Raw genomic sequence first — 26,704 nt, 5'->3', positions numbered from 1 at the left:
AGGGACAGCAGACTTGGGTGCTGAGTGTGGGATCAAAATGCCTGGGTTCAGCAGTTCCTGGTAATATTATTTAAGCGACTGCAGATTTTTTTTTTTCTGTCTCACTGACCCCAGAGACGCATTCTAACTAGCCCCCTTGTGGCCTTGAATAAGCTGCTACGCTGTCCCTTAGTGGGTGGGTGGGTGAGATGGAGTCCCATGTACTGGTTTGGGAGGCATGTTGCTGAAACCCCAGAGGAGGTGCCTCTGATCTCCTTCCCTGCCTGCCAGTTAGCACTGAGGACCGCCAGAGAGGATGTCCCGTGAGTAGTGAAGATTTATCTGTCCCAGAATCCCAAGGCCCTGTCCTGTCAGAGGGGGAAGGAGGGAAGTCTAAAGAAGGACCGTTCTGGCCAGGGAGTTTTTTTGTGTTCATCTGTAAACCCTCTTTATCTTTGGCTGGAAGAAAGATCACCCTCTGACACTGGAAGTGACGGGCCCGTTTGCAGGGCCTCAGGTGTCCCCAGGGTGGGAATGTGTCATGGGGTGCAGGCAGGGGCTGGCAGGCATTGATTACATGGCATCGGGACCTCGCTGGTTTCAGCCCAGCCCCACTGAGCCCCACTGAGCCAGCTGCTCAGAACTTGATTATATATAACATATCAGGATAGACTACAGAAGACATACCCATAGTCCTCTGTGGGTCAGATAAGCAATGGGCAGAGCTGGGGTGGCCAGTGGCAGAGCGCGTCTCTAGGAGGCACAGGCCCTGAGTTCAGTGCCTAGCACAGAAGAAAAATAAAACCCAGACTAAAACCTGCAGATAGTGCAGCCAGCACTGTGCCAGCAAAAATGCTGCAGCGCAGCCCCGGATGCTTGGTTTCCTAAGTCTCCTGCAGCCTGATTTCCATATTGTCTAACTTTGCAGTTCTCACTCCTGGCCAACAAACTTCAGTTTTTCCTTATTTAAGTAACAGCAGATTCTAATGTATAAGGATCATAATCCCCGAAACTTTAAAGATTGCACCTGGAGCCTGAATATGGCCACACTGGTCCTAGTGTGCAGGGGGAAGGGACAGTGGAGGCTTCTTCCTACTCCTGCTGATGGAGGGCTAGGGTGGTTTCCAAACAACTCATGTCCGTACCAAGACAAGCATGGAAAACACCCACCTGAGGCTCCGGGTGACCTTTGCACTGGGGAAGCTTTTCCACATGCAGAGCCAGCATAGGGGCCTGATGGAGGTGGCAGGGGGTGACCTGCCAGAGTCAGATTCAGAGGGGTGGGGGAGAGACAGCCGTGTGAACATCCCGTGTCTGGCAACGACAGTCCTCAGTCACTGGCCTAGAGCTGTCCTCAAGGCCCCAAACAGGTGCCAGGTATCTGGAGGGAAGGTGTCAATTTGATGGATCCTGTGTATCTTGGTGCAACCCCAGGCCCCCTGGGGAATCTGTGTTCTGTACCAGGGAGTGGGCGAGAAGAAAGAAATGCCTGCATCACAGAACCTCTGAGCCATAACAGATTAACTAACCGATGGAGGGGAAAAAACAAAGCAAAATAAAAACAAAAAACAGTTTTCTTAGCAAACTCTGTGAACAGACCCACCTATTGGTCCATAAGGTGACGGATGGATTGAGGGGCGCAGTTATGCAGATGCTTAAGGACCTGGAAAGCAGTCTCCTCAGTTAAATCCACAAGGAAACAACAGGGGGAAAGGAGAGTCCTAACCCCTTGTGCTCCAGAGGCTGCCTCCAGGAAGCCTCCAAGGCCAACCTGGCCTTCTGTGTGTGGGTGGCTGGCTCGTGGTGCTTGCAGTGAGACACAGGCCAGGTAGCTTCCCTGGCCAACTGTGAGGACAGGAGGAAGACAGGGCAGGTAACAGCAGAAACAAGACTGAAGCTGGTATGTCATTCATGAGAAGGGAGCTTGCAGGCTCAGAGCCTGGATATGCACGTGGGAGCCCCACCAGAGCCAGAGGACGGAGCAGAGATGAGGACAGGAAGGTCATTGTTCCATCCCAACCTAGCATCTCAAATGCATTTCTCTAGCTATTCCTGACACCTACCCTTTCTGGAGACTGTCTTTGCAGGGAAGTGTGGAGGAGGTATGAGGATGGAAGGGCCAGGATGAAGCTGGTTCAACAATAATACACAACCCCGTCTGCCTCTTCTTGAGATGGCTTCAAAGTTGGTCAAGATCTGTGTCCCAGCAGGAATGTCCTGAGGGGCCAGAGCAGGGCAGGACAGGCATTGTACTCTGGGCAGCTGTGGATTGCTGAAGCAAAGAGGAAGTGGAAGGGGACATTACTCCCGAGTTTATGTCAACATGGTGTCAGCGTGGCTGGGGAGGTAGTTCTTTCACATTCTAAAAGCAGGGACTCTGGATTTGTCAATCAACCATGAAGACACTTCAGAGAACGGAATTGGAGGACTCCTACAGAGGGTGTTTGTGGGAAGCAGCTTCGAAGAGTCTTCAGTGGGTCTAGAATAGCTCCAAAAGGAATTATTCTTGAGGCGTTTCAATTCTGAGAGACACTGACTGGCAGAGTGGCTAGGCTGCTCTGGTAATTTACTTGTTAATAAATATTTCATAAAACAATCTCAGTCCATGTGCACAAACAATAACCAGAGCAGCTCTGCTCCGGGCAGAGAGAGAACGCAGAGGAGAGAGAGGGAGAGAGAGGTTGATTCACTGTAGCAGTTTCAATTCACTGAAGTGAGGGACTGAAAAATAGCTCCCTGAGCACTTCGCTTTCTTTATAATTTTGCCCTGAAGATAGTGAGAAATGTCATCTTAAGGTACAGTGACACACGTGTCTATGCCTGCTCGGCCATGTTTATATTGTGAACATTTCTTTATATTAGGAAAAGCCCTTGTCCATCATGCCTATTTTGTAGGTTACAAAGTGCTGTGACCTCAGCGTCAGGAGCATAGGTGGACACATTTATGTCTTTCCACAATGTCGGAATCAATGAATGTCATAAATTACAAGTAACATTACCCTTGTGGCCTTTAAGTTCATCAAGTACTGCAGAATTCTGCTATGTGGTACTTATGACCTTTAGCGAAGATGTCCACATAGCAGGTACAGAAATGTTGAGGCACAGCTTATCACACGCTGGACCCGGATGGCAGGCGGCTTCCAGCATCAGCCGGAAGTGGGCCATGCGTCCCAGGCAGGAGAAATGGTGCTACCACCAGGGGACAGGCAGATGGGGCTCTTTGTTGTGGTGACTCTCCTGGTTTGAGGTCCATGATGAGTGATCTGACAACGTCCGACAAACACTGCGGGTGATGAATTGCCACAGTCAACACCACCCATGCTGAACTCCATGCATCAACACTAGAAAGAAGGGTTAGTTAGCAAACCGCAGATACGCTCACCATGGGATATTATGGAATTTTGTAAAGAAGTAAAACCTAGTCTCTTGAACAACAACAAAAAGTACCAAGTGAGAAAACCACCCGTAGGACAGACAATACTGCACCATTTATATACATTCCAGAAACATGCAAACATGACTCATACTCTTTAAGGATGAATATAGTAGGCAGTTAAAAGAGGAAAAAAAAAACAACAACAACAGGAGAATAAAAAAATTCAGTAAAGGTGATGTGTGGGACAGGGTTGGAGCCTACGAGGAGGCTACATATGTGTCTCAGACAGGCTGGTTGTTGCATGAGTTTTCCTGGAGAGACATGATCAAACATTATTCACCTTGTGTTCTAGTTCTCTTCCTGTTGCTGTGGTAAAACACCTCCCCTGCTCCCCCCCCCCCCCAAAAAAAAAAAGCAGCTTAGGAGAGGAAAGTGTTGTTTGGCTTACACTTCCAGGTCATAGAACACTGCTTGGTTGATTGTTTTCAGGTTCATCCTCCGCCTGCTTTCTTATAAAGCCCAGAACTACCTGACTAGGGAATGGAACCACCCACAGTGGTCAGGACCTTCCAGCGTCTATCAGCAAGTCAGTTCCCGCAGATAGACTCATGGACCAGTCTGATGTGGGCAGTCCCTCAACTGGGACTCCCTTCTCAGATGACTCTGGGTTGTGTCAAGTTGACAGACAGCTAAAGCTAAGATGCTTCAGATAGGGCACTAAAAACGGAACAAACCAATGATTGCACAGGAGTCTGACTTGGTGAAACTGTGAGTTTGTTGGGGTTAGTGATAGGAATATGTGTGAGGGACAAGAGCATCGTTGAATATTCACCCATCCTGTGTGGCCAGTCACAGAAGCTGCCTCTCTGAAGCTTCCTACACAACTTGGGGACAGTTCCACCTAAGATTCCAGATTCCTTCCTCCCCCAGCAGGTGCTCACTGCTTTTATAACCTCGGGGAGAGGCCTCTGGAGTCCTGAAAGTTTCTCAGGAATTCTTTAACTTTCTGGCCATTTTCCCTGAGACCCTGCTGCAGCCTTTCCTCAGCAGCAAGTGCATTCAGGTGGTCCCTCGTCGTGTCTCACAGAGGTGACCAACCTGCCGTAGAGAGCAGATCATGGGCTTTGCATCTCCGTGATGCTAAGTTCTGGCTTTCCTGTGTACTTGGTGAGGGACCTGGGGAGACTCATTTCAGCATTTTTCCTCTCTGGGGTCAGTGTACTGACTGTGTCCCTATAGCAAACGTCAAGAATTAAATTCGGTGATGCATTTGTGCACAGGTGACCCTCTAGGCAGTGGAGGCTAAAGGAGACTTTGTAGGTCTGAGACAGGAGAGGAACTAAAGAGGGAGAGCTGGTGGCTTCTGGTCAGGTGGCACCTGAGATAAACTTCATTGCCCTGCCAACTTGGGGCAAAGTCTGTTGAAGTCACTTTTCTGGGACCAGCATAAACCTTAATACCTATTGACCTGCCGTGTGTGTGTGTGTGTGTGTGTGTGTGTAAACACAGAGGCCAGAGATTAACATTGAGTGTCTTTCCTCATAAGCCACCCACTTTCTCTGTAAGACAGCCCATGTCTTTCACCGGCCTGCTTGCCCACTGGCTGGCTGCCTGGCTCTCCAGGTATCTGTCTCGAGATTAATGACACACCACTGCACTTTTGGTTTTGGTGGGGGTTTTAGGGCTCCAACTCAGGTCTCCCCATTTGCATGCAAGTGTCTTACTGGTTTTGCTGGCTCCCTAGCCCCTGCGTGTTACAGTGCTTTCCTGAGATGCCCAAGTGTCTTGCTGGACTCACTTTTCTTTTTGCCCAAGAGGAGGCTCAGGCTCCCAGGTCTGGCACCCACGGTGTTCACTCTAGCTCACTGGATCATGAAAAATGGTCTAAAGATGGCTCAGGGGCATCCCAGGGAGAACTGGCCAAGAGCAGCCTGGGGAGAGCTCTTCAGCCCAGCTATGACTCTCCCTGCAGCCGCTCATTAGCTGTTACAGCTCAGTGCTTGGGTAACACTGTTAGTGTGAACCTTCATCAGTATCACTTTCATGGTTCTGCAAACATGAGCCATCTTCAGCCACTGTCCCCGAGCTTCGGGCGCTACCAGCTATTTTTGTCTTCCTTGCAATTATGCCTTTTCCTACCGTGTAACTGAAGGCTAGCCCAGGAATGAGCATGAATGAGCCCAGGGTTGGATCATACATACGTAGGGTGTGTGAAAAACTCTATGACAGAGGTAACTGAGATATGTTTTCAGCCACAAGAGGAGGGATGGGGACATAAGGCAATAGTGAGTCCCAACACAAGCTGTGCTTCCTTCCTTCCTTCCTTCCTTCCTTCCTTCCTTCCTTCCTTCCTTCCTTCCTTCTTCCCTTCCCTTCCCCCTTCTTCCCTTCCCCCTTCCCCTTTCCCCCTTTCCTTTCCTCTTTCTCTCCCTTTCCTCTTTCTCTCCCTTTCCTCTTTCCTCTCTCTTTCCTCTTTTCTCCTCTCCTCTCCTCCCCTCCCTTCCCTTCCTCTCTCCTCCTCTCCTCCTTTCTTTCCTTTTCTTCCTTTCTTTCTTTCAGGCCACCTTGAGTGCTTTGACTTACCCAACCTCAAACACAGCTCCCCAACCTTACTCTTGCCTTTTTCTGGGGGTGGGAGGTTAGATTATGACCTGGCTGATCAATGTGGCTTACTAGGTTGACATTCTAGGAGGAGTGGACACAAAGGGGGTAGATGGGTGTAGTGGCCGCTTGGCCGGGAGGAAATGGTCTGCTGTGGGTGAAGGTGTGGATGGTGACAGGAATCTGTGGGGCCCAGACATACATAAGATACTTTATAATCCTCCCACTTACTTGCCAGACACGAAGTAGGTATCCTTGTCTCCAAGTTAAGAGGAGAAAGCATGGCCCATAGCAACACATGGAGCTGTCCCAGGTCTCATGGTGTGTAAGCAAGGTTGGGAGCATGGCCAGTCACCCTGTCAAATCCATGTGCTTCTTGAGGGGCAGAAGACTGGTTCTAAGAATGGGGCAGGCTGGGTTGAACCAGCCAACACATGTTTGGGAGACTGTGACCAGACGGACAGCTGAGGGAGTATTTAGACTATGAGAAGACAGACAGAAGGGCTCTGTCATGGAAGGTAGGCCCAGAGCCACAGGCTGAAGCAGGTAAAGTTGGTCCTGTGGAAAGATAGGATTCCATTAAGAGGAGGCAGGAGATGCTGAGTCCACCGTGGAGCCTGAGCTCCTCCAGGAGCCACGCAGAGCCCCCAGGGTGAGCAGGCCTTCTGAGGGGACACTCCTGCTATTTCAGAAGGTTCTAACTGTATAGGCCTCACTCGGAACAGCAGGGGGAGGGTGGCCCAGGCAGTAACCCCCACCCTGACAACAGGTTGTTGAAACCAGGAAGCTACCCCTCAAGCTGTCCCCGTCACAGGCACGGCTCACACACAACTCACCTGGGTGGCTCCAGCCGCCCATAGCTACCGGGAGGAGAGCAGTAGGCAGCGAGGCTGACGATTTCTTCTGGGAAAACCTCACTGTGTAAATTCTCAGGGAGGGCGATGAGGCCCAGTGTTGCTTCTACTGTAATTGTGCTTCAGTGGAGCATGGTTCTGGTGTCGCTCAACTCTGACATGTGTCCCAAGATAAACCTTTATCCATGGCCTAAGTACATGGACGCACAAGGACCTAACTGGCGTGGTGGCTGCAGGTCGGAGGTCATCCTAATCCTGCCTGGCCTTCCTCCCTGGCCCCTTCCTCTGCGTTTTGAAGTTCGGAACCTGGGTTCAATTTCACTGGTTTATTTATAGCATGGGTCTTGAACCTACTTCTTCACACATACAAGACAAGCACTCTTCCACCCAGCCACTTCCCCAGCCCCATTCCTTTCTTTTGACTATTTTCTGTTTTGAGTCAGGGCCTCCCTAAGATTGTCCATGCAAGGCCTTGAACTTACCGCCCTCCTTCCTCAACATCCTGAGCAGTTGGGACTTCAGATGTGTGCTACTGAGCCTGGCTTTGCCATTCAGAGTTTAACCCTGCCTTGGTGTCAGATCTGGGGAGGCTGTCCGGGGAAAGCGCCCTCTCCAGATGTTATCTCAAGGCAAGTGTAGCAGGATAGGACAGGGAAGCCGGGGTGGAGGGGTGGGGTAGGGCAGGTGTTACCATGGAGACTCATGCCAGCAGCCAGCACCACTCTCCAGGGTACCCTCCATGCCCTGCATGTCACGTCAGATACTACATGAGCTTCAGCATGCAGAGGGTAAGGTATGTGCATGTTCACGATGCTGGCCTTGCACCAACAGCTGGCGAGAGACAGTCTATTCTGAGGTCATACGTGTGGCCTGACATGAATCAAGGGAGGGCTTTCCCAGCAGGAGGCCTTGCAGTATGGAAAGGGTTGTTTGGCAGAACATGTGGAGCTGGGGACAGAGCAGAAGCCCAGGCCCAGGCCAGCACATCCTCTAGCTACCTGGAGAGCTGGGAGTTGGAAAAGTGAGTGTGGAGGCCAGGAACAGCTGGATAGCCCTCCGGTTAAAGTTGATGAGGCATTTCAAGGTCATCTGGAGACCTCATCGGTGCTGTGGTATCATTTGGTCCATGAGAACTATTTTTTTCGAATTGTTCTAACCAGGCCTAGAAGCTTGGACAGAGACCACCTTCTCTTTCAGAAGCATACAACTTCCCTATAATAGAAAGCTGTGTGGGGCAGGGAGATGCAGATGGCTGAGGCGTGGGCGGGGCTTTATCCCTGCTGGGGCAGGCGCGGCCAGGCTGTGATCCCAGGACCCGGCCTGTCTGTACACAGTCCCTGTGCTTTAGGTGTGTGTAGGTTTCTGATGGATGAACGTGTACACACTGGTGGAGGAGGGGCTGTGCCCACAGTGTGCTTGGGACAAGCTGCAGTGTGAGTGAGTGCTCACAGTGTGTCCATGCACAGACAAAGAATGTCACCGTGCCCATGCTGATGGTGTGTGTGCTGTGTGCACTTGAAGGTAGGGCTGTCTTGCCGAGCTCTTTCCGGTGGGTGTGACAGGAAGAGGGCCCCAGGCGGCTGGAAATGCTGTTAGCTTTCAGGTTTGCCTGCTTCTTTCTTCTCCACCTGAGGCTGGGGTATTTAGATTGGGAGAAATCCTGAGCCTCCCAAGGCTCCGCTGATGGCCCCTATTTGTTTCATTTGCATTGTTTTTTGTTTGTTTGTTTTAGTCGGGGCTCTGCCACTCATCTTCCTAGGGAGGGCGTGGTCCTGCTTTCCCTACCATATTCAGGTTCTCCCGGCTCCAGCCCCTGAGGCCCAGGGGTCCACACACTTGCCTCTTAGCAGATGACCTCAGACTATCTGGCTCCACAGGGAGTCTGGCTGGGGCTTACTGTCCTGCCCTTGGGAGCATTTGTCATCTGGCAAGCACCCACTTTACTTCCTAAACCTATCTCTCCTCTCAGCCAGTCCCAGGAAGGAGGGGGTGGAGCCGAGTGGCCTTTGCTGTGAGGTAGCCATGCCCGGCGGCAGTATAGACATTTCTTACTCTCTGAGGCTCCTGCAAGTCCTCCTGGCCTCCACAGCCTCTCCCTTACCCCCCTTAAAACAGTAAAGTGCTTTCCCCCTCTGGGGGTGCTGAGGTCATAGAAACAGGTTTCTTTCCACGTGGGGTCAGCTTACTCGAAGTGCACCATGGTTCCCAGCCTGCAAAGGTGCTAATAGCATATTAGATATGAGGCTCCCTTCCCTTCCTGGTGGTGGTGATGGTGGGGGTGGGGAGGGAGAAGTTCTAGCTGCCCCTCATTCGGTGACCCCTGCCCGCTGGACCCCAGCAGACTGTGGCTACCCGCTGTGGTGGTGGTGACAGGTTCTCACGGCTACAAACCAACCTTAGGGCGGAAGCTGGGGATAGGATTTCCCCCAGACTGACAGCCTCCAAGGCTTCCCAGGACCGGTTCTAGCGCCTTGAAAATGACCGGCAGGCTCAAGCAGCTGGATCAGAACTCTCTTATCTCGAGAGTGATACTTGACTGGGGCTAGTGCCCTACATGTACCCCGGAAACAGACAGGACCCTTAATCCACGTGGACATGAATGCTCAGGCCTTTACTTGACATGAAGAGAAGCCTTTGACATTCAATGCCGTAGCATGGCCTTTGACTGAAACAGTAAGGGAATAACACATCCGGCATGTTTGACTGGACTGGCCTCTCAGCTGGCCTCTGAGAACTGCGCCTGCTCACAGGGGACAGAGTCAGGGGAAGAGCCGCTGCTGAGGCCTGCAGGCTTCTCTAGCCAGGCTGGGAAAGATGCAAGGGGTCCTAGGTTTGTGGACCGCCTCTGGCTAGTTAGGGAGTGATTTCCCATCCAAAGAGGAAAGGGTTGGGCTAGGAGTGGCTCAGTGGTCAGAAGGCTTCATACAAGTTTGAAGAACAAGGATTGGAGCCTCAGGAGCCATGTAAATGCTGGGCGGGCATGGTTGGCCCACCCCTAATTTAGTATAGGGAGGCCAAGAGAGGGAATCCTGAGTGTAAGCTAGCTAGAGCACGACCAGCCATGCCTGTGATCTCTGGGTTTGACTGACAGACCCTGCCTCAGTAAGGCAGAAGAGTGATGGAGAATGATTCTCAGCCCCTACGTCTGGTCTCTACGCACATGCTTATACACATGCACTTAAGAGTGGATAAAACAGGGAAAAAAAGAAAAAAGGAAAGGATTGATTCATCCACAGGCAAAGGAATGTTACGTAGTCTTGACTTCTAGGAAAAGAAACCCTCTGGTCCTGCCCTAGCTTCGTACAAGCAGGACTCTAAAGAGGCCGCCTGCCTTGTCAGGGGAAGTGTGAAGGGCCTTCTAGACATGCTCGTACACACTCCGTCTGTTAATGAGGGGCTGGGAGCCCAGCTGTGCCCAGCCATCTACCTGTTTTTCTCCTGTGAGCTATGCATAGGGAACTTGTACCACATTTGGCTTCCATTCAGCCGGTAGTCATCTCAGGGACCTGTCTCCAGCTTTGAGCAGCTTCCTGCTCACGGAGGGGCTCAGCAGGGGGTGAGAATCCGTCTCGGAGTGGAAGCAGCTGAAGGCACAATTTGCTCGACAGTAACCCCAACTCCAGCCTAGATAGAGAAGTATAGTAATGAGCAGGCGCCCGGGCAATTAGCGCTCCCTTGGTGATGTCACTCGGGGCCCCTGGAGGACCACATCTGTCCCCGAGTGGCAGATTTCTCTTGTCTGACAAACCTGTAGGGTAGGGAGCTTGGCTTTGTTCAGAAAGATGTCTTTTGTCTGTTCATCCACTGAAGGCAGACACAGCCAGCAGCCCTCCTCACAAGTCGCCAGCCTTCTCCTTCTCTCCAGTGCCATCATGCAGTGAACCGGTTCTTCCTCCAAAGCTTAGAGCTTCCCTCCTTGGTACCCCTCCCTTTGTTCCTGGGCCCCTCTTCCCACTGGGGTGATGCTCATCCCTCTGGGATGACAGCTGACAGCCCTCCTCCTCAGCTTAATGATTCAGCCTCAGAGCCACAGGCTTCCTGGCTCTAGTTTCCGCTTCTCTCTGCCTTGCTTAAACAAGGCCCGAGGGACTCCTCGTCCAAATAAGGTGGCTCCTGGTGACAGGTTGGAATGGCCAAATGCCCCACCTGTGAAGGACTGTGGGATTGTGGAGAATGTTCTCTTGGGCTCGAGCTTTCTCAGACCTGCGTGCAGGTTTGGGCACTGGCTGGAGACTGGGGAGACCAGTGGGGAGACCAGGCAAAGTCCCCACATGTCCCTGAGGTCTCTTCAGACATTATGCACAGGCGCTAAAATGTAATGCTTGCCTGTCCCTTTAGCGTGGGTTCTTATCTGACAGCACAGTCTGAATTGGCATCTTTATCTCTGAGCCAGTTGCTCCCATTTATCATTTATAGCATACTTCCACAGTCTGCTTGAAAATTGTAGTGAGCTGCCTTGTTTTGGCTGTGTGAAGACTCCCCTCCACCCCCCCTTTTCTAAAGATCCAGGCAGAAGACACTCGGCAGACATTCCCTAGACATTCGATGTGACTGTGTGACAATAGGCCCTTTCAATTATTCATAGAGGAATTAACAATGCATTGATTATATTATTTAATCATAAAGCAACTGTTTATAAACCTTGTATCAATTACTTGTATTTATGTACATCTATAAGGAGTAAGTAAAAAAAAAAAATAAAACCCTTGCAAATGAAATGTTGAGCTAATTGCCTGTTAGTACAGACACGTGTGTACCATATTGAGAAGAGGAAATGACCCATGGTCCAGTGCTAAAAAGGCTCTGTCCACCTGTCCTGCTTTTAAGATAGGAATGGTGGAGCATCCTGGACGCTGCCTGGACAAGTGCTCTAAAAACCTTAAGCAATACGCATGTGCCGTGATCATGGCTGTAAGCTATGAGGTCACTGTGGGAAACAGGCAGTACATAAAACAGACACAAGGTCTGCTTCTAGACTAGACTGTCGCTGTAAGTCTTTCCAACTGCACCGTGGGAGACTGTGCCTTTGGCTCCAGCAGTTCAGCACTGGGGTCAAGCAAAGCATGCAACTGTTAGAAAATGAATCCCAATCTGCATCTTGCAGGATACAAGACCCTTTTGAAAGGGATTTCTGGGAAATTCAACAGTGGAGAGCTGGTGGCCATCATGGGTCCTTCTGGAGCTGGGAAGTCCACACTCATGAACATTCTGGCGGGATACAGGTGAGCAGATGCCAGCAGAGAGAGCTGTGGGGGGAGTGGAGCTGCTTTACTGCTGTCAATGAGAGCATTCTGTCATCTGCTTGCTACCAGAAGCTTGGCTCACATGGGCTCCTGGGAAAATGTATGTGTGCATGCATGCCTGTGTGTGTATGTGTGTATGCATGCTTGCATGCCTTTGTGTGTGTGTGTTGCATGTTTGCATCCAGAGCTTGAGAATCCATGATGGAAACAGCACAGAGACACAATTTAAAAGCCTGCACAAGGCATGGGGAAGAGACCACAGGCAGATGGACAAGGCAACTTCCTACTCAGCTCCTCCCTTAGTGCACTCCCTGGACAGGAAAATGTATCAAGGTCAAGATCTGGGGGAACAGTGGTCAATAGGACAGCATGCTGGGAAGTTAGACAGAAGAGAATGAGGAGCTGTCATTCAAGGCTTGTGGTTCAGGACTTCAGATATCACCATTGCCAAGGTCGTGCCAAGGCCTCGCCAAGGCCTCTCATCTGTGTGTGATTCTAAAGTGCTTAAGAAAGGCTTTTTAAAATCCTGTTCTCACAGGGTTCACGGGATAACTTGATAACAAGGAGTGGCAGCAGCAGTAATCCATAGTTAACCATGGTCAGAAAGAATTAAAATCCCATTCTAAACTATTCAAACCTGACTTGCACACATTTTTTAAAAAGAAATATGATGAAATCTAATACCACCGTTTTTCCACCCAGGACATGGATCCAGTGTCTCCACCCTGTATGCCTGTTAGCTGTCCAAGCAATCAGATTGGCTAGAGGGATACAGTTTTTACAGTTTTGTTCAAGGGACCCTTCTTTTCCTTAATAACATCCCCAAAGTATAAGGATGGGAATGTTGACAATTTTATTACAACACATTATAGTTGTTCTCTTCTATTAGTTGTTATAACTAATCTCTTGCCATGTTTAATTTATACATTCAACTTAAGAGAGGAAAGGTCTGTTTGGTCTCACAGTCTCAGAGGGCACAGTCACAGGAAAGATGGCATGGGAGCTGAAGCAACCAGGTTTGTGGAAACTGGAGGGCTTCCACAGGTGAGGGCTTCTCGATTCCTGGCACTGCCCGGGAAGCAGATAGAATGGAGCCTGAGGCAGAGCCAGGCTTTAGCCTTTAAAGGCCTGTCCTCACAGTGACACACCTCCACCACCCAGCCTCCACAGCTTCCCATATCAGCACCACAATTTGGGGACTAAGAGTTCAAGCACAAATGCAAGCCAGAACATGATATAGTTCCTCAGAATAATAATGGACGCCTATAAAACTAATGATTTTAATTACTGGAGTAGGGGCGGGGAGGAAAGGTAAATCTCACCATTCTTAGAGCTCTGAATTGCCTCTTAATATCAAGAGATTATGATTTTCAAAACTGTCACCGTAAGTTCCTGTTCATTAGATTCACATTTAAAGGCCGAAGCCAAATTTTCAACTCCCAGAGTCAAGACACGGAGGGAGCAGAGTGTGGTATTTTCTCGGGGCTGGCTGTTCTTCAGATCACTACAGCAGTTCCTAGAAGACCAAGGGTGCTTGTGTATCCCAGAGATGCAGAGGCATCCCTGCCAGGCTGGGTACCCAGAGGAAGCCAGCAGGGCTGCCCATCGCTCGGGAGGAAAGTGGGACCTACTACAAGGCCCTTGGCCTAGGAAGCTGGAACCCAGAATGATTCTGTTAGTCCCCACAGGTTCCTTACTGCTACTGTTCTCTGTGGCCATGGGGAGGTAGAGCTACAAAGATGTGTCTTTGAGAGGAAAGGAAGATGGAGAGCCTCTGGAAGCCAGCTCTCCTGGTGCTTACAAGCACCTAAGAGGCTCCCAATCTCCTCACCTTGCACCTGGGCCAGTCACCGGGCAGAATTGTCATGGCCGGCTACTGTCTCTGAGCCACCTGAGCCTGAGGCACTTGCTTGCTACACTTGTGGTCCTGGTGCAGTTGATGTAGTCTGGGCAGCAGATAGAGCCACCAGTGATGTATGCCTTTGCCCCACGCTTGTACTGAGGGGCATCCCCAGGTATCTCTGTGCAGCAGGCAGAGAAAAGAAGCCGTTTCACCATCTGGCACGATAAACGTGCTGTCTGGAGAGGCCGGGTGTGTGGCTTGTCTCCCCACTGATCACTGGCTCCCGCAAGGGTACCAGTGTGATGCTGTGGGTCACTGGTCCCTTTGCCTCGCCCTGTTGTCGTGGCGAATGGTCCTGCTGGGAAGAGCCGGGAGGGAGGGAGGGAGGCCCCCCTCTCTTGTTTGCTTCCCCAGCACGCCTTAAAAGGCGGGATGCTGAAGGAGCCGGGCTCATGGCCACCTTTTCTCCTTGTCCTTGCAGGGAGACGGGCATGAAGGGGGCGGTCCTCATCAACGGCATGCCCCGGGACCTGCGCTGCTTCCGGAAGGTCTCATGCTACATCATGCAGGATGATATGCTGCTGCCTCACCTCACTGTTCAGGAGGCCATGATGGTGAGCCGCCCCTGCCCTTGGCACCTACACACATGTGGTGCACAGCTCGGTGAAACCAAATCCCTGAGACGAGGAGTTTCAATAGGTCTTGGAAAAGTCACAACCAAGTGTCTGAGATTACTGATCACTAAGTTGAATGACTGTTTCCATGGTAACCACCTTCCTATCTTCCCCCTGGGCTAAGCAATTTCCCCTCTGCTTACTTGGGATTTAAAGGGTGACAGAACACCATAACCAAAAGCAGTGGGGGAGGAAAGGGTTTATTTCATCTTTCAACTGTAGTCCATCATCCAGGGAATTTGGGGCAGGAACTCAAGGCAGGAACTAAGACAGGTCCATGAAGGACTGCTGCTTCCTGGCTTGCTTCTCATGGCTTTCTCAGCCTCTTTTCTGACAGCACCCGGGACTGCCACCAGCCCAGGGGTGGCACTTGCCCACAGGCCAATCTGCTAGGACTATTTTCTCAATTGGGGTTCCCTCTCTCCAGATGACTCTAGTGTACTTCAAGCTGACATAGCCTAGCAGCCATGTCACTGTCCTTGAATCATCCTGTCTTTGGTGGAGTGTTAGTTCTCTTCCATCTGCCAGGTAAAAAGACAGAATCAGCCATTGGTGGATACCCACAGAGTCTAGGCTATGCAGTCTCTAGAGAGTAGGGGTGAACAGTGCCTCCAGGAATTAAGAGTGTGAGGCAGTTCTACCCAAGCCACGCGGGGACCCTGAAGCAGAGCTCTGGCTCTAAGGTCTCTGAGTTTCCCTGCTTAACTCTTCCTCTTTCCATGACGTTTCCTTTAGCCCCTGCCTCACCTATGGGACTATTTCAGTGTTGCTGGCATAGTGGTGGATGGGTGTCACAGGAAGGTAGGAGGTATGGGGGAACCTGGGCCTTGGGGCTCATCAGTGCCGTCCTTACAGGTCTGCCCTGGTTCTTTCCACTCCTCTTGCATCTTCTCACTCTATCTTCCTAGGAGACTCCAGTGCATAAGTCCAGGAGGAGTTTAAAAATATACCTTCCCCTCTGGGGCCATGCAAGTGTCCAGATGGTGCCCGTGTCATAGGTTTCCAGAACAGACAGGCTGTGCTCTTTGCACAGACTGTGTCCCCACTACTACAGGAACTCTGGGCTTCTAGGACCGTATGTATGTATGTATGTATGTATGTATGTATGTATGTATGTATGTATGTATGTATGTATGTCAAGGACAGCCCACGTGACCTCGCTGTCAGTAGAAGAAGCCTCTAGAATGTGTCTCATTAAAGGATAATTTTAAAAACCATCACCCAGTCCCGGTTGGTAGACTCGGCTTGACTTTGTGCCTAGCTGGCATTGTTTCTTGGCTTTCTCAGGGTCACTGTAGCATTGGCCTCCCCTGGCCCTAAAGAGGACATTGTCAGAAACTGAGCTTCGGTAGGCGATGAGATGATTATGTTGGCGGCCTTACGTGGAATGAGGTCTTGCCCTCGTGTCCATGACTTGAATTAGGCAGAGTCCAGGCAGCGGCCACTACTCAGTACTCCGAGTGACTCCAGGGGACTCTTAGATCAATAAAGAAAAGTGGGTTAATGTTTTTAGATCTGAGATCTCCTCCACTTGCTTTGTGGGAAAAGGGGAAGGGAGGGCCTGGTAGGGTGGCTTTCATTCTTCTGCCCTGGGACTGGGTAAGGGGTCACCTGTCCATCACCCAGTCTCCATGAACAGTGGCTCCAGGGAGATCTGCCTGCTTACCTGGCCTCCAGTGGCTCAGAGGATTCAAAAAGGATTTGCACACAGACCCAGCCAGGAAGCCTACTGAGAAGGTTTCCCTCATCTCAAGGCTCGTTCCTCACGTGCTTGTATTTGTCTGCTCCTGTGAGTCCCCAAGTGAGCTCTGTGTGTTGGGTGACCCGACTGTAGCGCTTGCTGAGTCACTAGTGGACCATTGTAGTTGCAGGTGTGAGAACCATGGCTTTGGCTCTCCAGCTCCATCACTGTTCTCTTTTGCTCCAGGGCTTGCTGTGAAATGCATCTGTTCTCAGAATCACATACGGTGAGGTCCTCAGTTGAGGGCTTTCACGGCACCTTTTGGAAATGTTTCTCTCTAACGTTTTACCCTTTGAGGTCCTGTCTCCCCTGGGCCCCACTTCCTGGCCACTGGCTCCTGACCTACAGCAGTTATACATTTTTAGGCGCTTCTTTTGCCTCGGGTCCATCCTGACACATCCTTGTGAGTGTCATGAGACAGGCAGCTGGCCTTGTAGAGGTGGTACAGGTCCACCTTTGTTCCAGTCTGAGGCCCAAGGCCTCTTCACCTGCCTCCAGTCTCTGATCGGCAAGTTCACTAATTAATGAAATAGATTTTAAACTTGTTTTTTGTGCTGATGAGGAAACTGAGGCCCAGGTGTGCCCAAGAACCCAGAGTCTGGTATACTATAAACAGGGCTGAACCTGGACTAGCTGATTCTGTCTCATGGTTTCACCAGGCTGGGGACCCCACACTGTACTAGTAAACAGGATCTGAATAAGCGAACCAGGAAGTTCATCCTGCTGTCCCACACCTGCCACCCTCGCAGGGTGACAGCTTCAAGTCAGCAATGGTTTATCACCTGATTTGTGTACTACTGGTCCCCACCTAGTCTGTGGTCAAACCATGCTGCCTAGGCGGTCCTTGTCTCTGTGCTGTATACATCTGAGTGATCTCATGGGGATACCAGATATAGCCAGAAACATAGCAGACCCATAGAGCTCTCCCAGGACCCATACCTCTGTCAGGCCGTGGGCATGGGAAACTGGGGCCTCTCCGGTCTCATGAATCCATTAAACAGCTAGAGGAGTTGATGGGACCCTGGACCACGGTGTGGCCCTGGACTTTGTTTGCATCCTGTGGGGCTCAGCCTCCTCACTGTCGTCTCTTGCCCACAGGTGTCTGCGCATCTGAAGCTGCAGGAGAAGGACGAAGGCAGACGGGAGATGGTGAGTGTGCCGATCCAATCCGCACGTGGCCCAGAGCGTGATGGAAGCACATGCGAGGGGTGGGGGAGGAGGGGGCCTGTTCCTGCCTGCTGGATTTTTTTTTTCTGTTGATTTTCTTTGCCTCCCCCTGAGTGTGTCTATGTGGGTGGGTGGGCGCATCAGCAAGTGTGGGGCAGGGTGCAGTGGCTGGAGTCCAGGAGAGGTGGCTCTGGGGCTAGACTGGCATTTAGATCTAGCAATCCGAAGCCTTAGCACCCCCAGAGGGACAAGATGCAAACCTCAGGGCCTGGCCAAGGGCTCCGCCCCCTCGGCTGCTTAATACATTTTAGATTAAACTTTTTTTTTTCCTTTTTTTTATGAAACACTGACAATGGAGATGGTTAGTCATTGGTTTAAAAATAACTTCCCTCCACCCACATACCTTTGCAGGGAGAAATTGGGCTCTTACGTGCTATTAACCAGGCTTTTACAAAGAAAATAAAAATCATTCCCAGCCTATCTGAGGCTTTCCTCCTCCCTTTTTTTTTTAATCCGTTTTCCTGGCTCCCTGAACCCTCAAGGAGCAGGGAAGGAAACAAGTAAGCAGGTGCCCCGGGAGGTCCTGGTGGGGTGGGGTGGAGTGGGAGTACCAGTCGGTAGGTAGTGACGGGCCACCTAAGGAAGGCTAAGCTTGCCTCTGCCTCGCTGTCCCTCTTGCTACTGGGATGCTCCACAGAAGATAATTGTAGCAGAAGGTCCCCTTACAGGATGTTATCTGTGCCTCTGACACCTGGGGTCAGGGGACGGTGCAGTTGTCTGGCAGTTGCCAGGGGCCTAGTGTGACACACATCACGTGGCAGGGCAGCGTTAAAACACTCACCCCCGGAAGTATTTGTTGCCATCCTGTGCGCACACCCTCCCCTCACTGCCCAGAATGGCTCAGAAGATGTAGACTTAAGGTGGCCGGCTGTGGAAAGGCAGCGCCCGACAGCCTTGAGTGACAGCCTTCCCCTTTCTCACAGGACCCTCACGCTCTTGGGGTTCTCTGTCGTGGTAGTGGGGCGTGCAGTGTGGAGAGGCAGAACTCATTTCTGAGACGAAAACAGTTCCCCGGAACTACTCAAAAACGTTTCCCGTGGAAGTCTCTTATTCTGAGAACAAGAGGAAGAAAATGAACCATTTGTGCCCAGCCCAGGGAAGATGTAGAAAGTTCAGGGACCAAATATGGGCAGTTGAATGGGGCTTGTAACCTTGGTCATATAGGATGAGCCTCAAGGGCCTCCGTGGTCTCCGGTTCTCTCTGAATAATGTGACTTAGAAAGACACCACCAACCATCTCTCAACGGACTCCCATCCTCATCCCTCCCTCCACTGCCCCTGAGAGTGAAGACAAGAACAGACAAGGCTTAGGGGATGACTCTCACTTCCCCAGGAAGATAAGCTGCAATTCTAACTCCGGGGCTTCAGAATTAACAGGCTGCTGTTTGCAGAGGGTGTTGGGATGGCCCTGATCAAATCTCACTGTGTCCTTACGAGAAGAGGGGGCCAGGACATAAGGTTACTCAGAAGGATTACTGTGGAGGGCCCAGGAAGACGCCACCTGCAAGCCATCTGAAGAGGCGCCATCTGAAGACAGGGGTCAGGAGGGACTGGGGGAAACAATACCACCCACACCTTGAGTTTGACCAGCTGGCTCTCAGATTCCAAGGTGGCCATGTCCAGTGTCTGTGTCTTTAGTTTGGGATGCTTTGTCATGGCAACCTGAGCTGACTCAAGGTAAGCCACAATTGAGATGGCAAAAAGAAAGCTCTAGAAAGGAAGAAGAGGAGAGAGGAACACGATGTGCCAAGGTGAGCCTGAGGTGACCAGCAGCAATGGAAGGGCTCCTCCATCCTTCATCTGAGGCCAGCACCAACATTCCCTGACCCTGCCTTCCATCTTTCACTGGGTAGGAGGAAGGCCAGAAAGGAGAAACAAGTCCAGATGGAGTGCTGTCCTTCGGAGCACCCCTGTGGCTCTTGGTGACAGATCAGAAGACTGTGGTTGCCCTGGGACCACTTCCTATCCCTAGTCCCTCCCATCCACCAGCCTCTTGGGCTCCACAAGGGCCCAAAGCACCATCCAACCTCTTCGATGCCTCACTAGTGCCTGATAGTTGCCACCAAGCAAAGCAACGATGGCAATGCCGATTGTCCTTCCTGGTGTGGAAGACACTGGGTCTCTCTGGAGGGTGAGCAGTTGGGAAAGGAGCTTTGTCTCTTGGGCTCAAACCAAAGACCCAAGGTCAGGGCTGACCACAGACTCTTATGGTGTGGAGATGAGCAGGCCGGAAGGGGAGGGTCCTACAGAGAAGTAGAGCTGACCACACAGGCGGCCTCTTTAACCCTAGCTTCCCTGAGCCTTGCTGGATAACTTGGCCTGTGTCACCCATGCACGAGACCCCATTGCCTTTTCAGGTGGTGTCAGCCGAATAAGACTGTCTTTCAAGTCTTCAAGTTGATAAGGTCAATGTGAGTGTAGGGTGGGGAGATGGTGGGTTTCTCCACAGCTGTGGCTCTGTGGTTAGCCTTTCCCTGTGCATCTGGGGAAGTAGACTTCACAGCACTGGGGCCTCTGTGCAAGTGACCGCCGTGAGGCAGGCGTTTGGCCTTGCGTGCCGTCTTTGCCTCTGACACTGTTCGGCACTGTCAGAGTCTGTCTTCTAGCTCCGGTCCCGCTTGTGGGTGCTGGTCAGGAGCCCACTCTGCTGCTGGAGTGAAAGATTAAATTTTTTGAAGAGGCCTGGAGCCTTCTGGAAAGTCATAGCTGGGCCTCAGTCTGACAGGACCGTCACATGTCATGCATCCATCATTCTATTCTAAGAAATGTCCCTGCAAGAGCCAACTCTAAACCCCTCCTCCAATCGTAGCTCGTGTTGAGCGTCACAGCAAGCCAGCCACATAGGTCTGAGACACTGGTGTGTCCTGTGTGTGTTTGTCATCAGAAATCCCACTTGCTATGGCTCTCTTCTCAGCTATATACGGCTCCCGCCTCTTCCACGAGCCCGTAACAGCCATCTCAAGGACAGATTTGTATCTGGACACCTCTCTGACTCATTTCCCATCAGCACCTGCAGTACCTCCGTGTGTAGGATGTGGAAGAACAATGGAATGGCATGTTCTAGCATATCATGGAGTATGCTGGTCATAGCCTGTCTCGTTTCCCAGAAAAGGCACCTTGGCCCTGAGGAGTCCTCTGGTAGAGCTGCTTCCTCCAGAGGGAGGTCACTATGGTCCTGTCTTGTGCTGCTGAGACCATCTCTAGAGGATGAGGCTCCAGGAGACTTGAAGCACAAGTGACCGTGGGGAGTTAAGTTTTGCTTATTTAGGAAGACATATAAAGGAGCCCATTGTTTTTTTTCTCTCCAGCTACTTTTAAACCAAAACCAAACCTATATAGAAAGTGTCACTTCTGAGACAAGGCTGGAGAGGACCAGGCCTGATGGTTGTAGAAACACATCACGCGGGCAGAAGGGCAGCCACCGATTGGTGGCCTCTGTTTCCATCCCTTGTCGTGAAAGTGAGACAAAGAGGGGGTGCACTGTGTGTATGGAGCATCCCTCAGAGGAAACAACCACAGCCACCCTGCAGAATCAGCCAGCTGTCTGGAAGAGCCGGAAGCCTGCGCAGGCACTGTGGCAAGAAGCAAAAAAATGCCAAAAGGAAATGCCTGTCCACCGTGGCCCTGCCTCTCTGGCCCTTCCCAGACAGCCATGCTGAAGCTGTTCCCAGACTGACATCCATCTCTCAGAGGCACAATGTTCCGGGAGACAGCGGTGCTGGGTTGACATCATCAGAAGAAGAAGCAGACAGGACTCGATCCCGGGGCCCTGGCCCCACACTGCACCTGCTCCCGGCCCCACCAGCGCTGGATTCCGAGTGGTTCGGCCACCAGAGTTTCACTTTGTACCGACCACGCGTAAATAATTGAGAAGTCCGGAGCGGAAAGTTTCTTCTTTGTGAGTTCTCCTCCTGTTGGATGACTTCATCTCCCCAGAGAAGCCACTGGCCAAGGTCCTCCTGGTATGGCCACCAGGGGCTGGCTGCCTCAGAGATGTCCCGCTTCTGGGTGAACTCTAGAGGGAATCACTGAGCCTCCAGAAGAGGTGCCTGGCAGAGATGTGGCAGCTGGCTCCGCCCCTGCCTCCCAAGAGCCTGCTGACCTTTTTGTTCCCTCAGCCAACACCAGGTCACCATCCTGGGCCAACCAAAGGACTATTCATAGGACTAGCTGTGTCTGTCTCTATTCTCAGCCTTCATCCCAGGGCACCGGACAGGGGTAGCCACTCTGTCAGTTAGAGCACAAGTTTGCTGCCTCGAGCCATCTATCTGAGTGAAGACTCCAGCCCTTGGCTTGACCTCCCGGCACTACTTCTTGCCTCTTGACAGTTCTGTCTGTCTCCCCAGGAAGGACCACAGGTTTAGAGACTGCACCTGCCGCACACCTGGGATGGCCCAGTCCTGTGGGCATCTGTGTATGGACTAGCGAGGTTGCCCCAGGCAGGGTAGGGCCTCCCACGGAGCTCGGCATGTGTTCCTGATAGTCATGAGGCTGGAAGGTTGTCTCCTAATAAGGACTCTGCTTCTTGTTGCCCACAGGTCAAGGAGATTCTGACGGCACTGGGCTTGCTGCCCTGTGCCAACACGCGCACGGGGAGCCTATCGGGTGGCCAGCGGAAGCGCCTGGCCATTGCACTGGAACTGGTCAACAACCCTCCTGTCATGTTTTTTGATGAGCCCACCAGGTAAGCCTGTGACCGGTGTCTGGACCAGTGACCAGAAAGAGACAGGGAAGAGTCACTTACGGAGTCTGTTCTGAGGTTCCCAGAGGTGGCCCTACCATCCTGGTATGGCCTTGGAGGAGCTGCCATCTGTGGGATGGCAGGACAAAGCCACTGGCTCAGAGGCCTGTGTGTGCTTGGGACATGGGTACTGAATGTAGGGGCTCGGAAACAGCCCTTCATTGTGTCCATCTCTCCCTCCTTCCCGAGGTACCTGTGGGGTGCTTTGAGAAAGGGGCCTGATGTCTTACGTCTTTAGCGCCCCCTCCCATTTTGGGTGTCTCACTGCCTTTGTGTGACTGTGTGAATTCTGACCTCTGTCCTGGACACACCTGCGTATATTCGGGGAGATGCGGGTCTCCAGTCCTGGCTCCCAAACACACGGGTCGCCAGTCAGTCAGTCTACCTTTCCCCCAAGCATGTTGTATTCAGGCATTTCCAACAAAGTAGTAGGCTGGCTGTACAGGGCTGGCCCCGGCTGACTTCACCCGGACCTTTTCATCTCCTTCCCACTGTGTGCTCATCTCGTGAACTTGAGAGCCATCTGCGGCATCCCAGGGAGGGTCACCTCCGCCTCAGCCCAGCTGAGCGCCTGGCCCACAGTGGGTGGTTCTCAGGAGGGCCTGAGAGACAAACTCGAGGAACCTTTAATATCGCCTCTCATAGGCTCACTGCTGTGGGGGAAAGCCAGTGCCTGGGGCTGCCCACTGTGACTCATTCTCATTGTTGGCAGCTACGAAGTAGAAGCAAGGCAGGCCTGGGAGTATTCAAGCAGGAGAGGAGAGAACTTGCAGGGGTACCAGAGCCTGGCAAACCCCTGCAAGCCTCAGGACATCGCCTCCTCACAGGAGGTGTCGATATAGCCAATAAAACATCAGAAGGCGTAGAGCAGCCCCAACCATCCTCTCTAACAGCCCCCGAGTGGGCGGAAGGGTGTGGCATTGTGACTACTGACTGCCAGGCCTCACCGCTTACTCTGGAGGCCAGCTATTTACCCAGACAGCTCTGCTGTCCCTTGCCCGGGCAGGTGGGCATTCCTTCCCACCCCCATTCCACAGCCAGCGCACAGTTCCACAGCTGAGCTCCTGCATCCTTGTCAAGAGTGGCATACAGCACACACAGCCCTCATGAAAGTGTCCGGCTGAGAAGAGCCTGACTTTGGGGGTGTAGCTCCAGGTCCTGTGACAGGCCCTCCCTCAGTGGTGATGTGAGACACTGGACCTGTGCTTCCCATTCTCAGTGTCTCGTGGTGTCTTTGACTTGCAGTGGTCTGGACAGCGCCTCCTGCTTCCAGGTGGTGTCCCTGATGAAAGGGCTGGCCCAGGGCGGCCGCTCCATCGTCTGCACCATCCACCAACCCAGCGCCAAGCTTTTTGAGCTCTTTGACCAGGTACATGGGCCACCCCCCCACCACACACACACCCGTTCAGGTCCTTGACCTAAATCTCCACCCCAGATTCCTACCCCTGACAGGAATGAGATAGCCTGAAAAACCTAGACCCTGGATCCTTACTTTTCAGGGTGATTAGCTGTTTGACTGATTAATGACTGACTGGTCGAATAACTGGTTGACTAGCTGATTGACAAGCTGGCTATCAATGGGCAGGCAGGCAGGCTGAATGAATGAATGCATGAATGACCAACTGATTGAAGGGCTGACTGAGCAGGACCCTCCCTTGCTTCACAGAGGTGAAGGCTGTGGTTGATCCCTTTCTCCCTTCCTTCCTCTCAGCTTTATGTGCTGAGTCAAGGGCAGTGCGTGTACCGGGGGAAGGTCTCGAATCTCGTGCCGTATCTGAGGGACCTGGGTCTGAACTGCCCTACCTACCACAACCCTGCCGACTTCGGTGAGTAGAGCCCGCCCGGCGGGAAGGAGAGGGAATCTTCCCAGTCTTGTGTGTTCCACTTTGGGCTAATGCCCAAGTCGGGAGTTACTGACCAATGGGGCAGGGCTGGGGTGGTACCTGGGGGACCTCCAGGCAGGCAGGCAGTCGTGACTTCCAGGAGGGCTTGTCCAATGACCCTGTCGTTGCATGGCCTCACCCTCTGTCTCAGCCCTGTGGCTAGACTCAGGGCCAACCCTACATCCATGAGTGCTTCCTAGAAACACCTTGTTCTCCAGGGCCGCTCAACGGTCCCAGCTGGACAACCCCCCTTTGTAGCTTTTCTTCCACAGCTGTATTTCTTTCAGACATCTGGCCACACAGACCCCAGGGTTCCTTATGTCGCTTCCCAAATTGTGTTCTGGAGCCCTTGGCCCTGGGAATGTTCCTCACCCTCAAAAAGCAGACTGCCATGAGGTGGAGAGGGGAGGACATGGGTGAGGGAAAGTGCCACTTATGGGAGGAACCAGGCATATTAAACGCCAAGGGAAAGACCTTGTTTGTAGTCGACTTATTTCCTTGCAAGCGAGAGCAAGAGAGTGGTGCTAGGCACTGCTGAGCAGGGGAAAGGGAAGAGGAAGCCCAGAGAGGAGGACAAGCAGGAGGGAGGAGAAACATGCCTCGTGGAGAGAGGACAGGGTGGCCGCTGTATCTGGCGAGATGAGCGCGCCTCTTCCCGGGGCTTCTCTCCTTGGATGGTCCTCTGGAGGGAAGGTGGGGACTGTGGCCCTTGGGAGTGATGCCAATAGGCCAAGGAGTTCAGAGATGGACCAGGCTGTGCTGGAGGGCTCACTCGGTGCCACGAGGGATGCTTTTCTAGATGTATCCTGGCTTCAGCTTGATGTACCACTTGGAGAAGGAGTTTCCAGTTTGCTCGGGGGTACAGGGGAGGGAGGGTTCTTTGGGCAGCTACCGCATGGCTTTGAGATGAGGGCTGGGTTATCCAGGGAGGTGGTAGGGGAAGGAACAGGACTCAGAGGTGTGTAGACAGCGACACACCGTCGTCACCATGGAGTGAGTGGGGACTAGTCAGCGACCACAGAAGTAGTCTAGGCAGAGGGAACTTGGACAGGTTCAAGGAGGGACCAGAGGAAGCAAGCGAGGAAAACCAGGAGAGGAGCTAGTTGCTGGGAGGTGAGGGGTGTGGCCCGTGGTCTCCGGCCTCCAAGCAGTGGACCCTGTGCGCTGTGGGTTGCCCGCCCCTGTGGACCATTTATTGTCTCGTCTACTCAGCACTTGAGCAAGGAGCTCTGCTTCTTCCTGCTGATGTTACTAGGGTCCAGAGCAGGCATTCAGCATGCGCTCTACAGATGGTCATGGCGTAGATGCGTGCACATTGTGTGTTTGCCTCTCTGGTCTCCTGACACCACGACACACTGACACACTGGGGGTTGTGTCAACCAGCATCCCGCTGCCGTGGCTCTCAGGCAGCGCCTTAACTCATTTGAAAGCATTCTCATTACCATATAGGCTTGGCTGTTACAAAGTGACAGAGGCCCTCAGTTCCCATCAGCCCTGTGCTTTGGCTCCCCGGGACGCCCCCCCTCCCCGACCCCGTCTCACTTCACCTTCTGTGTCTTCCACAGTCATGGAAGTGGCGTCAGGAGAGTACGGTGACCAGAACAGCCGCCTGGTGAGGGCCGTGAGGGAGGGCATGTGTGACTCTGACTATAAGAGAGACCTCGGGGGAGACACAGACGTGAACCCGTTTCTTTGGCACCGGCCTGCTGAAGAGGTAAACCAGGTGGAGGGATTGGAGTGGTCCCGCAGGCTGGCTCCCATGCCAGACGGGCCTGCCACATATGGGCCTTTCCTGAGCTGGGAGGGTGGGCATGTGGCTCACTCGGCCCTTGCACCATGTGTCCTCAGGACTCCGCCTCCATGGAAGGCTGTCACAGCTTCTCAGCCAGCTGCCTCACCCAGTTCTGCATCCTCTTCAAGAGGACCTTCCTCAGCATCATGCGGGACTCGGTAAGAGTGTCCTTTCCTCACTCGACCTCCCCTGCCAACTCCGAGCACACACTCAAGTTGATGTTTCTTGGTTTGCGTCAGTCAGCTGTCAGCGCTGTGCTGCAGTAACAAAGAGCCCCAAGATGTCTGTGTCCACGTGACCCAAATAATGTGCAGTGGGTTGAGGTGGGCTTGGCCCCATCTGTCTTCTCATTCCAAACCCCAAGCCAGAAGGCTCCAGTATGGACCTGCAGAACAGTACTATAGGAAGGCAGAGGACTGGCATCACGCGGAGTGAGGCAGGGGATGGTAGAGATTTGAAAGCACCATAGGTCCAGTGGGCACTAGGCCAGTGTAGCCTCAGGGCCCTAAGCTGGAAGACCTGTAACTTAACATATGGGCTCATGCTCATAGCAGCCCAAGCCACACAGCTCAGCAGTGAGGGTCTCTGGGAGAGTCATCCCACACCACTGCTTTGTCTCCTCTAGAGGGAGACCAACCTTGATTGCCAGATTCGAACAGAAGCAGCAAAGCCTAGTAACTCTGTTTCAGAGTACATGAGCTCAGTGTGTGTGTGTGTGTGTGTGTGTGTGTGTGTGTGTGTGTGTGTGTG

The 26,704-nt window shown here is 52.4% G+C and overlaps 1 protein-coding gene across 1 annotated transcript in view; it reads left to right on the top strand.

The window, feature by feature from the left end:
• Positions 1-26,704, top strand: part of Abcg1 (ATP binding cassette subfamily G member 1) — a 54,320-nt gene that overhangs the window by 20,193 nt on the left and 7,423 nt on the right. The window contains exons 3-10 of the mRNA XM_055607126.1: positions 11,915-12,032; positions 14,378-14,510; positions 17,410-17,460; positions 22,077-22,222; positions 23,525-23,648; positions 23,991-24,105; positions 25,728-25,876; positions 26,011-26,112. Of these exons, the coding sequence (XP_055463101.1) occupies positions 11,915-12,032; positions 14,378-14,510; positions 17,410-17,460; positions 22,077-22,222; positions 23,525-23,648; positions 23,991-24,105; positions 25,728-25,876; positions 26,011-26,112 (938 nt within the window). The remainder of the gene's footprint in view (positions 1-11,914; positions 12,033-14,377; positions 14,511-17,409; positions 17,461-22,076; positions 22,223-23,524; positions 23,649-23,990; positions 24,106-25,727; positions 25,877-26,010; positions 26,113-26,704) is intronic.

This window comes from Psammomys obesus, unplaced genomic scaffold (genome assembly GCF_907164565.1).
Source record: "Psammomys obesus unplaced genomic scaffold, mPsaObe1.curated_primary_1811, whole genome shotgun sequence".
NCBI lineage: Eukaryota > Metazoa > Chordata > Mammalia > Rodentia > Muridae > Psammomys > Psammomys obesus.
Note: the sequence above shows the minus strand (reverse complement) of the source record. Positions and strands in the feature narration are given on the sequence as shown.